A 13,966-nucleotide genomic window follows, 5' to 3' on the forward strand; every position below is an offset into this window, starting at 1 on the left:
TTATTCAAATATGATAAAATTTTACTAATAATGTTTAATGAAAATCTACTGCTTTATTATAGTTAAGATTAGAACAAAATGAGTCAGTATACAAAGTTGTTGTTTCGCCCCTTTGTTGCATCAATTAGGAGCTGAGTCCCTCTACCAATCTCATTGGTTAGTGTGAGCCTCTTCAAATAAAGTTATTGTTGTTGTTGCCTTTACAACTCAACCAATATAATCCTGCATTGGTCATCTACCACATTTTTGGTCGATGGGGGCAGGGGGGGTTGCCCTTTACTTGTACTTCTAATCAAAGCTGAATTGCTGCTACCAATTCAACCAAACCGTGAGCTCCCACTTGTTTGAGTTGGTCATTCTGTTTGAGCTGGAAAGCTTACCAAAAGTTTCGAGTTCCAAAAGATTTTGTTCACTCTTGATGTGATCAACTATGATGTACTAAGTTTCTTGTAGCGGAACAATTCATCTACAACATATGTTTTTCTTTTGAAAATCGGTCAGGTTTAATTGAAGTCACACTGGTTCACTCTTGGAGTCTCATACTATACTAAGTTAAATTGTTGATTTTTTTTTTACCATTAATCTCAAATTAACCAATCAATCAATATTTTGGTGACAACAAATTCAAATTAATTTATTAACAATTTGAGTGTTGGATCAATCCAATTCAAAATAAAATGATGTTAAGATGATAGAAAAGTGGTGTGGTGAAAGATGCTAATAAGAATAAAACATTGAAGAAGTTCTAACAAAAAGGTAAATATGCATAAATTTCATATGAAATAATTCAAATCACTTAGTCATTTTTCAAAATCGTTTCAAAACTTCTAATGACTCTGTCACTCACCCATTAAGACTTACATCTCTTGCACTATCTTATAAAATACTTGTAGAACATTCATGAAAGTTAAGAACTATATATAGTAACGTTTTCATATACGTACTATAACAATTGATTAACAAGTACATTTTTGTTAACTTCAATAGTTCATAAATGTTCTTATGACATCACTACTTCAAGGATGAACTTTTATGTTACAATATGATAACTAAGATGGATGGTCGGTTTCAAGCTATTAAAGTATTGTCTTTTAACATCTTAAGTTTATAAATGTTCGTATGCACACTATACTCTAACAATAAATTTATGTACTAAGGAATTAAACACCATTGTAGTTTTCTCGGGACACTAAAATAGTCTCAAAGTATAACCAAATGTTAAAGAAAACATTGACATTGGTGTTTAAAACTTAGTTTTTCAACATTTAATTTTAACTTTAGTTGGTGTACCAAATCTTGAAAAATGGTTAGAAATATTAGTTTAACTTTTCACCTTACAAAGTACTTAGCATGTTATTTTTCTTTTTAAACTCGTTTAAACAATTTTTTTTCGGTGCATTTCGAACGAGATCAATTATTTGAGATATTCTTATCAGTACATATTTCGTCATATTAAAAAAACATGTTAATTTTGTAAAGGAAAAACTTAGATATTTATGACAAATTTTCTCAAAACTTAATACTCTTTTTTTTCTTATTTTCGTTTGTTTATTTTTTATATATGTTTTCTAAATAATCATTTAATAAAAATCTTAGAATATTGTAAAATTTTGACACTTTTTGTATTAGCACTCCAAGTATTGGTTAAATTTTTTATTGACCATTTAACAAATATCTAAAAATATTATAAAAGTCAGTTTTTTTTCGAAATTCGAAGTATAATAATAAGAATTTACTCGTAAATCTACAACAATTAAGAACTACTTTTTAATATGGTATATTTAGTGTTTTATCCATTTAGTTATACTTATTGAAAAATTAAACATTCAACTTTTTATAACATAATGTATGGGAATCCACTAACTCTATCTGAATTGATAAATATTTTAACAAACATGAACTATACCTAAAATAAGGGTTAATTAAATAAGAATATGTTTAATTTAGCATTTGCAAGTGTTTAATTGTTTTGAAAAAAAAACATATTATTCTAAAGCGTTGTTATAATATACCATCTTAAAGCCTTTTTAAGTATAACATCTTATGGAAAATAGAGGGTCGAACCTATCATTTAGCAGATAGAAGATTATGTTAATTATCCTTGAATTGAATTTGCTAAAGTCTCTTTTGACAGAACAAGTATAGAAATGGAGGATCAAATCGTCAACTTTAACCGTATGCAAATATTCATTCTTAAAAAGAAATAAAAATAAAAATAGAGAATAATAAAGAAGGATGATAATAATAAATAATAAAGAAAAAGTGAAGGGGGAGATAGGGAAGACGGGAAGTACAAAACACAACTCTTTATTATAGACTATAGTTATTGAATTTGGTATATTTTCTTTTGGTGTACTAAAGTTCTTAACGGACAGCTCAACATGTGGCCTACCTGTGGGTCCCATCTCCATCTCCTTTTCAGTTAATTACATTTTCGCCCTTTCTTTTTAAACTCCTTCTTTTAAAAAAAGAAACAATTAACCATAATTTCCCACCTTTTCTTTTCCTCATCAAAATATTGAAATGCGTGCCTAATATATTTGAAAAATCCACTACTCTTTCTACATTATTCTTACCTAAATCTACATAATCATGCTTTACACTTTTTGGTACATAATTATTTAGATTTTGATATTTTTTACACACATTTAAAATGAAGGACAAAGAGAGAAGATAAAAAGACGATGAAAAATAAGGGCAAACTTGAAATATTTAAATATCACACGTAGAAAATGTCAAAATGTAAGTAACAAGGAAGACTTTGTAGAAGAGTTGGAGAATTGGGGTTAGGTGTGGAGCCCAAAGAGTTTACTTACACGGAACCTTAACCTTCTTGAGTATAAATGGGCTTATTTAGGCCCATGGGTCTTAAAGTATAAGTTTAGCAGCAAAGAGCAAACACACAAACGTCAGAAGAAGACTTCATGGGGTTGAACGTTTTCTATTTCAGCATTTTTGTTGTCTTCTTCCCTTTTAGTCGTCTTTTAATCTCTACCAAAGCATTGTCAAGTAAGTGGTGAATGAAACTGTTTGGAGTTAGTGTCATGAAGTGGATGGATGACGCCTGACGGAGCAGCAATAGCCATCAAATTTTAACTGCAACTAACTAAGTGCATACCATCAATTAACCAAGTGGTGAATGAAAAGTATTTTGAATATCATGTCCCCTAAGTCAGTGGACGACTCACCAATTTTTGAACCACTGCATCAAATTAAACCTTTGATGTCACGTCAATAAATGGTAGACAAATATATATTAAAGATACATTCTTTTCAACCACTACTATCATTCAGTAATTGGTATACGTATTGTCAAACTATTGAAAATATTTACAAATATAACACAATGTCAATGTTTGTTAGTTGTAGACAGTGATACACATAGATTGACATCTATATCACTATTTATGACTAGTAAACAATAACATTTTACTATATTTGTAAATATTTTGGTCCATTGTGCAATATTTGAAATTATCATAAATATTTTAGTAATCAATAGAAATTGTGCAACATAAATAGTAAATAAATTAATAAGAAAACAAACAAGCAAATCCACGATAAATAGTGTAGTTAACAATTAAAAGGATACAAAGATCTCTATATATGTACTTCATTCAAGAAATAATATTTTTTATTTTAGTTCAAGATTCTTATATATTTATTTACATGACTCAATTATTTTAGTTTGAATCATAAACCTAGAAAAGGATCAGGTGAAGGTTGAGTCATGAACTCATAAAACGAGTAAAGTGGTACACCGCTATAATTTTCAGTTGTTAAAAAATCGTTGAAGTAAAAGAAAATAGTGTTGAATATAACCCTTAGACTTACAAATGGACCAAATACATACAGAATATCATTCTAATCACTTTTCAGAAAAGCAAATACCTAAAACTAAAAGGTTGCGTTTGGACCCAAAAGAGAAGTTTTGAATTTAGAATGTGGTGAAATACAGAGAGTCACGTGACACCAACAAATTCGCTGTCAAACTGTCAACAACTTCAGTTTCTTAGATCCAACACTCCTTCAAAACTGACCATATTTAATCTCAAACTTCTAAATTTATTTATTAATTTAACATAAAATATCAAGGATACAGGTGTTACTTAAAAATTTATTAAGTATAAATAATATATTTATATTCAATAATTACTTAAAATTAACCATAAATGAAACAGAAACGAAATCATAATCAAAGGAAGCCTAATTGAACCCTAAAAAAAGGTAGTGCCGGCGAGAATGAAGAAGCCAACAAAAAAACAAAGAAAACGTTAAACAATAAAGCAACCTGCCGGTAAGCTCAATATCATTTTCAATCCCAAACACCGCCAATAGAGACAAAAACCATACACCATAGAAATACAGTGAATGATTTAGGACCACAGTCTGAAGTTATAAAGGTTTTACAACCATAACGAAGTTACAACAACCACCACCACAACTTGACCAAAGCAATACGTACAAAGAAACATAGATATCATACATAAAAACTAAGCCCCTCTTTTCCCCCACCATCGTCTACAAATCTACAAACAGATAACAACACCAACCAGAATCATCAAGTTTTTCAAATGTCAGGAAAGCTAACGAATGAGAATATATATATATATATTTATATATATATATATTATATATATATATATTATTCTTTCTTTTTTTTTTTTTCCTTTTCTTTGCAAAACAAACGATAGATAACACACCGAATATCTTCGTGGGGGCACACAATACGTCCAGATGAACCACAGAATGGAATGAGCTTCATCCAACCATGTTGCATGTCTTCCTCGATGGGGGCCACCTTCCAGCTAGGCTAGTCTCTGGAAATCACATGTAAACCAGCCAGAAGCCATATTTCCTTTGCTACTTCCACCAAAAAGATCCAAATCTTTTCCCCTTTTATTTCTATCTCTACTGGATCCCACCATTTTGTTGATCTAATACCTTTTATGATTCAAGTTTTGATACATCTCTGCTAGATCTATTGTATTTCATGTGACTCCTCACCAGTTGTCCAGCTGCTATAGCAGACATGAGGGATAGCTCACCTGCAAGAACAGAGCCAGCCACAATGGTGGCTAAAAGCCTTGAGTTAGCTCCCGGAGACTCTTTGCTAGCACCCTTCACACCAAGAAGATTCAAACAAGCGGATTGAGATGCAAGTTGAGTTCCACCTCCAACAGTACCAACCTGAAGAAAATAAGCAAGAAGGTAGAATGGATAAAGTTTGAGATATAAGGTATATATATGAAAAAAAAAACGAATGAATACGATGTATTTGTAACCTCAATGGAAGGCATTGTGACAGAGATATGCAAATCTCTGCCGTTGTTAACAGGTTCCATCATAGTGATGCAGTGAGAACTCTCCACATTTTGTGCTGGATCTTGACCAGTTGCTAAGAAAACAGCAGATACAATATTGCTGGAATGAGCATTAAAACCACCAAGGGCGCCAGCCATTGCAGATCCAGTTAGATTCTTAAGCATGTTGAGCTCTACTAGACTCGCAACACTGGTTTTCAATACTTTCCTCACCACCTCATCCTTTATTACTGCCTCACAGACCACAGACTTTCCTCGTCCTTCAATCCAATTTACGGCAGCAGGTTTCTTGTCAGCACAAAAGTTCCCTGCCAAATGAAGAGGCCAGTCACTTAGAATAAATTATATAAGTCACCTCATCAAATTTTAATTGACAATCAGAACCCGTTGAAAAAGTTGGAGGAAGTTCATGTTACCGGCAGAATACAACTCAGAAATGTTGAGATTAAAGGAGAGAATAGGGTTATGATAACAGTAAATCAGTCATTATGCCTGACGCAATTACAAACAAAGATTAAATAGGAAAGGATAACCAAATAATCCCAGAAACTATGGCCACCCATCAGATGAAAGGTTGTATAGAAAACAACATAGGATCAAATCTATGACCCAGCGAATTACTTTCAAATTATTTTATGTCTCAACAGTCCTACCTCAAGGTTATTTGAGAAGATGAATCAAATTGTACGAACTAATACATACTTTCAAGGCAACCAGTACTGCGTACACATTTCTTTACTTCAAGTATACATGACAGGGAGAAGGAGACAGGCTGTGTAAGATTTTCTTTGCTTAAAGGTGCAGGGTAAGTTAGTCTGAATATACAATTATAAATGTCCAACTGAGATGTGAAAGACAAAGAGATGCAGGGAAAAACTATCTTATTACCCTTCAACACTCATTCCGTTTCACAAATCTAACATTTAAGTTTTGATTGGAAAACTTAACTCCTAAGTTTACAATACTATATCTTATATATATGATCCCGTATTCCCATTCTTCAATTTCAAATTAAAATGAGTCAATACCCTAAAGAAGATCATTTACTATAGTCCCCAGAGAAGACTTATTTAATACATCAATTAGGGTTCCTACCCTAATCAGTCATTCCCTTGGAAGAAAAAAGAAAGTGAAAATGGGGGTAATGTCAAATGAAAGGGATATATTAATACAAAGAAACTAAAATGAAATAAATCTCTAAATTGAAACGTCGGTATTCGAGAAGTTGACAGATTAACAAGAAGGGGGCCGAGGAGCACTAAAAAAAGGATAAGTACGAAAGGAAAAGAGAAGAAGAGAAGTACTAACCGGAGATACCAATGACTTCCATATCTGAGAAATCATGTTGAAGAAATTCAAGGACATTCTGGACACCCTTAGACACCATATTCATTCCCATGGCGTCGCCTGTGGTGCAACAAAATCTTACATAAAGATTCTTCCCAGCAATAGAGCATCGGATACTTTGAAGCCTAGCAAATCTACTAGACCTGCAAATTAGGAAACAAGCGCAATTGTATTATCATATCATGATTACATAATTTTAAAAAGAAATACAAATTCAGGAGTCGAATTTGATCCTCCCCCTTAGGAGATTAAAAAAAAAACAAAAAGAAAGAGAAAAAGAATGCAGGAAAAAATGGAAAACATGATATTTAGGACTAGAAAAAGTTCGAGCCAAATGAAGAAAGAACCAATTGACAAGCTAGAAAGGGTCGAAGGTAATATATGACAAACTTTTACCTGTTGAAAACGACGGCCAAGGTATCAAAATTATCAGGATCCTCTAAGAAAAATTTCAATTCAGATGCCCTTTTGGCGCTCCCAAATCTTACAACCGGCGCTCTGGTCATCCCATCTTTCAACAACATGCTCGTTGCTCCACCAGACGCATAGATCGCTTTGCAACCTCTATTGGTGCTGGCCACTAAGCAACCCTCCGTCGTAGCCATCGGCACAGTGTACTCGAATCCATCCAGCAACAACGGTCCCGCTATTCCCACCGGAATCTGAACATACCCAACAGGCATTTCGCAGCACTGCCCTAAAATAGACTCATAATCGAATCCTTCAAATGGAAGCCCATGGATCGACCTTCCAGTCATCCTCTGCAGTGCCTCACGGCGAATGGAAGCGGCTCGTTTCGGATCCCCAAGTTTCGATTCCAACGAGTACGAAGGAACAGAACCATCCACAACCATCTTCACAACCTCTTCATCCTCCTCCGGCAATGGAATTGCATTCAAAACCTCGGCGTCGACCACTTTGGAGGGCAAAGCGACAGCAGAGGCGGAACGAGGTGCAGCATAGCGATTGTTATCGATGAGAAGAGTTCGATCAATTTCATCTTCAAGATCCCAGGCATCGGAAGAGGAACGCGCTATGAAAGACTGAACGAAGTCAATACCGAAAAATCCAAGAAGATAGATGAAGGAAGCCATGAGAGAAACAATGGCGGCGATTTCGGAGAGCGTAACGACGTGAAGTGGTGTAGAGTTTCGGATCTTATCGCGCCATCGGTGAAGAAGATAATAAGCGACGGAGAAGAAAAGGGTGAAGAAGATTGTGTTGGTGAGGTAGAGAGGAAGGGGAAGAGCATCGGAAGCTTTAGGCGATGCAGTTTTCAAGTGTTGATGTTCGGGCGCCGATGCGTTTTGTTCGTTCCGACTGAAGGTACAGGTGGCAGCACCACCATCCTGCACGGCGTTGGGACGCGGTGGTCGGACAGAACGCCGGCGGTCCATTGGGCAGCTTTTCTCCGGCGAGAACAGAGAAAATAAAAAATAGAGGAAGAGAAGAGTTGGGGCCGATGTTTGGCTGGATGGCAAACGGAACTGCAAGGAGGGAGAGAATTTTAAAAGCCTTTTTTTTTTCCTTTTTCCTTTTTCCTTTTTTCTTTTCTTTTCTTAATTAATTCATTAATTTATTATTATTATTATTTTAAAAAAGTTAACCCCATTTTCTAAATTATTTGTTCTTCTTCTTCTTATTATTATTAAGCTCTTTTAAAAAGTACTTCTACACCTATCTCTCTCGGTTCTTCCCCCCAAATTTATACCTCTCATTTATGTTGCCTTTACCACATTCTAATCGACATTAATCTAATCTAACTAAAATTCTAATCATCTTCAATCATATAACCAACTTCATGTGCCTATAATTATCAACGTCCTAAAATTTACTCTTATATCTAACTCTAACAGTTAAAATATTAGCGACACTAATGATAGGATGTTGCATTATTTCATTACAGATTTAGATGTGGATCTAATATATCCCTACAATTGTTGAATTCAATATTAATAAAATGGAGTCCAATTGTTTTTTTATTGATGTTAGGTAATATCTCAATTTGGTATCTTTAACATGTATTTATTGATAATTTAAGTTGTGTTTTCAGCAAATATGGATTTAGTTCACAATTTTTTAACTAAAATGGAATTTTTTTTTTTATATTTTTGTTTTCAAATTTTAAATTTCGATGAAAATGTTAATATTTTTTTTTATACTTTTTCTACTGTTGTTTTTATCACATAATAAATTAGTTCAAATCTCCGCTTCACTCGACTAGAAAAATGATAGACGAAGATTCAAACAACTCTTACTATTGAATGATTTTTTTTCAATTCAATAAGTTGATTGAAAATTTAAAAAATATAATTTTCTTTTATGAAGAAAAAACAAAAACTTTTTCATAGGAATAGATTGGACTAATGCTATGTCAAGGTTGGGCGGCAATTTTATTCTCCAATCTTGTATGATAGCCATGTAAGTTTGAGTTGTTTGGTTTGACCTTTCAAATAAAAGTTTCATAGAAAAAGTAAGTGATTTTAATTGTCAAACACTTTAATTTAGAAAGCACGTTCATAACAGAATACTCTTGATCAATTAATTTGTTGTTGCAATAAAGTTACTTTTGATTCGTTAATAACTAAGAGGCATATGATTCAAATTCTCCAACTCATTTTACTCAACACAAAATCATATGGTATAGTGATAAATAATTGTTTGTTTTTTTAATGTTCTTGTAACTATCCATTAATTAATAAACGAACAAAAAGAAAAAACATATCATATGAGTATTTGTTAAATGGTTGATTAAAAAAATGAGCATAGAATAAAAACAAAGTTTAGGTGAAATAATGTGGAGATTAAATTGATATACAATTAGAAAAGCTCATTGGCCATTGCATCATTCCTTGGATCCTCATCATTTTTTTATCCTCTAAACCTAAAGTGACTAAATTGCCCTTTTTCTCCCTTTCTTTTATTTTTTGTTTTTATTTTCTGAATTTATTTACTTAGCCAACCCACTTTTTAAATTTTGTTAATAAATTGTAAATATAGTAAAATTTAGAGATTTTTTTTTTGGAAAAATAGAAGAAAAAAAAACTATGTACTCTATTGAAAAAAATCATGATTTTTTTTTCTAAATTTGTCCATTTCTCTCAAATTTTATGGTTTATGGACGTTGATATGCTTATATACTCGTTTTGTTCATCTGTTAATATTTTGAGTATGTTGATGCATTTACAACTATCCCTACAAAAAATACAATAACTTATTAACCTTAACAAGTCTTTGTACTTCAAAAGTAACTAATCATTATAAACCCTTAAATTTTCTATTTTGTGCATAGTAGATTCATGTGCTTTCAATTTTATATCCGATAGACATTTTTTTCTTATTCGTTATTTTTATATTCATGAAACCTATTTGACACAAGATCATAAAACACTACAAGAATCAGGGTTATTCCCGAGGCATACAAACGTTAGAAAAAACATCAAATGCATCGGCCAAAGTAATCCTGACATCACAGTTCTACGTCGGTAAACGGCAAAGGGGTAATTTTTGTGGAGGCACAAATGGTAGATGTCGGTATACATGAATCCTCGACGTCATCTCACAACGTCAGAATACATGTATCCCCGACGTACTGAGAGCACGTCGGGAAAGGACATTTTTCGATGTGGCATTGGTAAAAGCGTTCTCCAACATCAATTGGAGATGTCGAAGAAAACATATTTTTTAAAAACTATTTTGTTACTTTTTGTTATCGTAAGTATTGTTTTCAGTTAGGCTTCGCAAGGCAATAAACAAAATCTACATTAAGTTATGAAAATTAAATGATTTCCATTTATAATAAAACAAGATAAACTAAAGATGTATACCAAAACTTACAAATAGTATGTTTAAAATAATTAAATTTAAAAAAAAAAAAAAAAAAAACTACACCTATCATCTATATCATCTATTACTAGTCATGAATGTCAAACCTATAAATGACATAAAAGTACATTTAGAATATCACAGATGCAAAATTAAACAAGTTAAATGTTGAAAAATATGTACCCTAAGTGTTCGCGACCCTCTCTCTGTCCGACTCATCTCCTCGATCATCTTTTCCATTTGTCGTGCATGGTCTATTATTTGTCAGTCTTGCTCCTCCTCCCTTAGTTATAGGCTATCCAACATTTTCAAATAAATGACAATTTCGAATTCAATAAACATCTCCTAATCTCAAATTCAATCAACATCTTTCCCACAATCTCAAATTCAATAAACAGCCACTCTAAATTGAATATTACCCCCACAAATCTCAATAATCACATATTCAATAATATTCCAAAAATACTTAACATCAATCTTAAATTCTAAATCCTAAAACCAATTCAAATTTAATACTAAAAACTAAAAATACTTAACATAGATTTGAATCTAAATCCTAAAAGCATACATTATATCAAATACATTCAATTTTTAATTAAAAAAAAAAAAAGAACAACAACAACAACCTTGGTTGAGAGCAGTGGCGGTGGCGGTGGCGATGAGCGACAATGGAGGATAGTGGGTGGTAGAGTGAACGACGAAGGATGGCGGCAGTGAACGACGCCAGGTTCTCTCCTTCTCTCACTGTCCTATTTTCTTTTCTTTCTATGTATTCTATTTTGTGCTCACGAATAGGTTAGAGAATTCCCGACATTCTCTAGAACATCAGAAAAACAACCAAACCCTAATGTTTTCATGTACAATGTCGGAAAACCTTAAACCTTCCCTAACGTTCCACTAATAACGTCGAGAGAAAAAATTACGATTCAAAGTTATTATACAATTTTTCGTGACGTAGTCAACTCAAAGTCGGTCAAAGGAGACTAATTTCGACGTTTCTCTCCCACACGTCCGGGAAAGTAGACGCATTAAATAATTATTTATACTTTTTTCGACGTTTCTCTCCCACACATCGGGGAAAGTGGATGCATTAAATAATCATTTCTACTTTTCTCGATGTTTCTCTCCTACACGTCGGGGAACATGGACCAGTTAAATCATTATTTCTCCTTTCTCCGACGTATGTATCCACAATGTCGAAAATGCTCCTCGAATCTAGTGCAAAAACTTCGCGTCAAATTTGGTAGGTTAGTGCCGACGCGATATTTTTCGACGTCATTTCATGCGTCAAGCGGATTCCTCCAATTCCTTCCTTGTAGTGAAAGCGTAGAATTCTATTATATATATTTTAATTCCTAAAGCAAAATAAACCAAAACATAATCATTTATGTAGTGAGACAGTGATCTATGAGAATGTATATGATAAATAGATTGTTATAACAAAAAGGTGATTTAAAATAATTTGATGAGAAGGAGGAAGGAAATGGTTTGAGAGAGGGGAAGGGGGTGACCACTACGTACACAAAGTCACGTGAAGTTCAATTTTGTGAGGGGGAGATGTGTGGATACGAACCAAATATGCAAAACTACAAAATGTGAGTGACATTTATTTTTCTTAGGCCACCACAACTCAATCAAAACTCCAATCAATTGTGTTGGTAACAATTTCAATATCATTTTCATATATACTAACATCTTTTTTAAATGTATACTTACTTGTGAGAGAATCAACATACTTAATTATATGTAAAACGTCACCATATGAGAGTCACGTGTTCGAACCCCTTAATAGATTGACCCCTCAACTTAACTAATTAATAAAATGTTTATATAGAACTTTTATCGTTAAAATGAGTTTAGTTCAATGGTAATTGACATGATCTTCACAACTCTTATAGGCTTTAGAGATAAATGTATAAAAAGATATTTCTTTTCTTGTCTCCTTATATTATATGCAGTGAAATGCTTTGTGTTGATATCTAGTTCACTTAGTTTAGGACCAAGAGATGCACTTTTTTTAAAGAAGGATGGGGACCAATTGCTTTGAATCCCCAAATTGGTGAAATAGTCATATTTTTCATTAGGATGGTTGTAAATATAGCAATTAGATTCAAAATAATTGAATATATAAGAACATTATATTTTAAAAAGTTTACAAATATAGCAAAAGGGAGCGTTTGGTGTGCATATTAGAAATCAAGTGCCTGAAACTTAAATGACTGTCGGCTTATTTGATGAGGTTTTGATGCTTGAGAATTAAAGATGCATATGTTTGGGTTGCAGGAATTGGTAATATGTATTTCTAATGCTTGTGTATTAGAAATATTTTGTACATATAATTCGATTTTTTGACTTATTGATTTCCATGACAATAATGTAGAAACAAAAAAGTTTGACGTTCAATAACAATAATTGTGATTACAGTTGCATTAACATGAATGAGAAATATTACAAACTATTCACAAAATATAACAAGTTATGTAATCGAATGAAGTTTACAAAACTTTCAGTTAAGCAAAACATTAAAAAAAGTCTAATTGTTGGGTTTCAAAATAAGTATAGCAAATGAAAATAAGTGAAATTATATTTAGTGATATTTATGATTGTCTTCCTACGATGCACATGCAATGTAATATTTAAATAAAAATTAGTTTTTTTATAAAAAAAAATATTTTTTCTTAAATCAATTTAAATAAGTCATAACTCTTCTAGTTGACAACAAAAAAAATATTTTTCTTAAATCAATTCAAATAAATCATAAGTTTTCTTAAACCAACGAATATATTTAATTATATGTCAAATATATTCAATTTTTTAAGTTTTTCCTATTTATTTTCTTTAAGTTTTAGGGAGGGAGGAAGGTGATTCATATTTTCTCCATACAAAAAATGATAAAACAAAGATGAAAATAAAAGTTTTATGTGTTCATTTATTTTTATTCTTTGAATTAAAATGTATTATTTTTCATTTTTTAATTGAGTAATAAAAAAATGTAACTATATAAAAAAAATAAATAAGTTTTATATTTATCCGTTCAAATCAGTAAGAAATTACACTAACTATGTTGACTAAAAAATCTTATTTAATACATTAAATTATAAAAAAAATAATCTTTTTGAGTCAAACCAAATCAAATTATTTCAATCTTTAATTTATTTGATTTCTCATCCAAAACGTATAGTAATAATTTTAAAATAGAAGTGAAAGTACTAATTTAAATTTGAGAACTAAAATTTAAATAAATAAAAACATTCATTTACCCCACATGTTAAGTTCGTGATTTTACACCATGGGTCAAACAGGGATTTGACATTAAATATCAAGCTCATCCAAACTAAGGGGCCAAACAGCCCTTAAGAGTCTACCAACGATGCAAGAAAAGAAAAATACTGTGATAATGAGAAATTTGAACGCAATTGCTTTCTATTTTTATATATTTTTAAATTAGTATTTGTTTCTTCATGTTTTTC

General features: G+C 31.9%; 1 protein-coding gene across 1 annotated transcript; it reads right to left on the bottom strand.

Moving 5' to 3' along the window:
- Positions 1 to 4,274: 4,274 nt before the first annotated feature.
- LOC101210779 (3-hydroxy-3-methylglutaryl-coenzyme A reductase 1) lies at positions 4,275 to 8,120 on the bottom strand. The gene is made up of 4 exons (XM_004146714.3): positions 7,068 to 8,120; positions 6,633 to 6,814; positions 5,286 to 5,632; positions 4,275 to 5,190 (listed from the first exon to the last, which is right to left on the bottom strand). The coding sequence occupies exons 1-4, from the start codon at positions 8,066 to 8,068 to the stop codon at positions 4,948 to 4,950; spliced, it is 1,773 nt and encodes a 590-aa protein (XP_004146762.1). The 5' UTR covers positions 8,069 to 8,120; the 3' UTR covers positions 4,275 to 4,947.
- Positions 8,121 to 13,966: the final 5,846 nt, after the last annotated feature.

Source organism: Cucumis sativus, chromosome 6 (genome assembly GCF_000004075.3).
Source record: "Cucumis sativus cultivar 9930 chromosome 6, Cucumber_9930_V3, whole genome shotgun sequence".
NCBI lineage: Eukaryota > Viridiplantae > Streptophyta > Magnoliopsida > Cucurbitales > Cucurbitaceae > Cucumis > Cucumis sativus.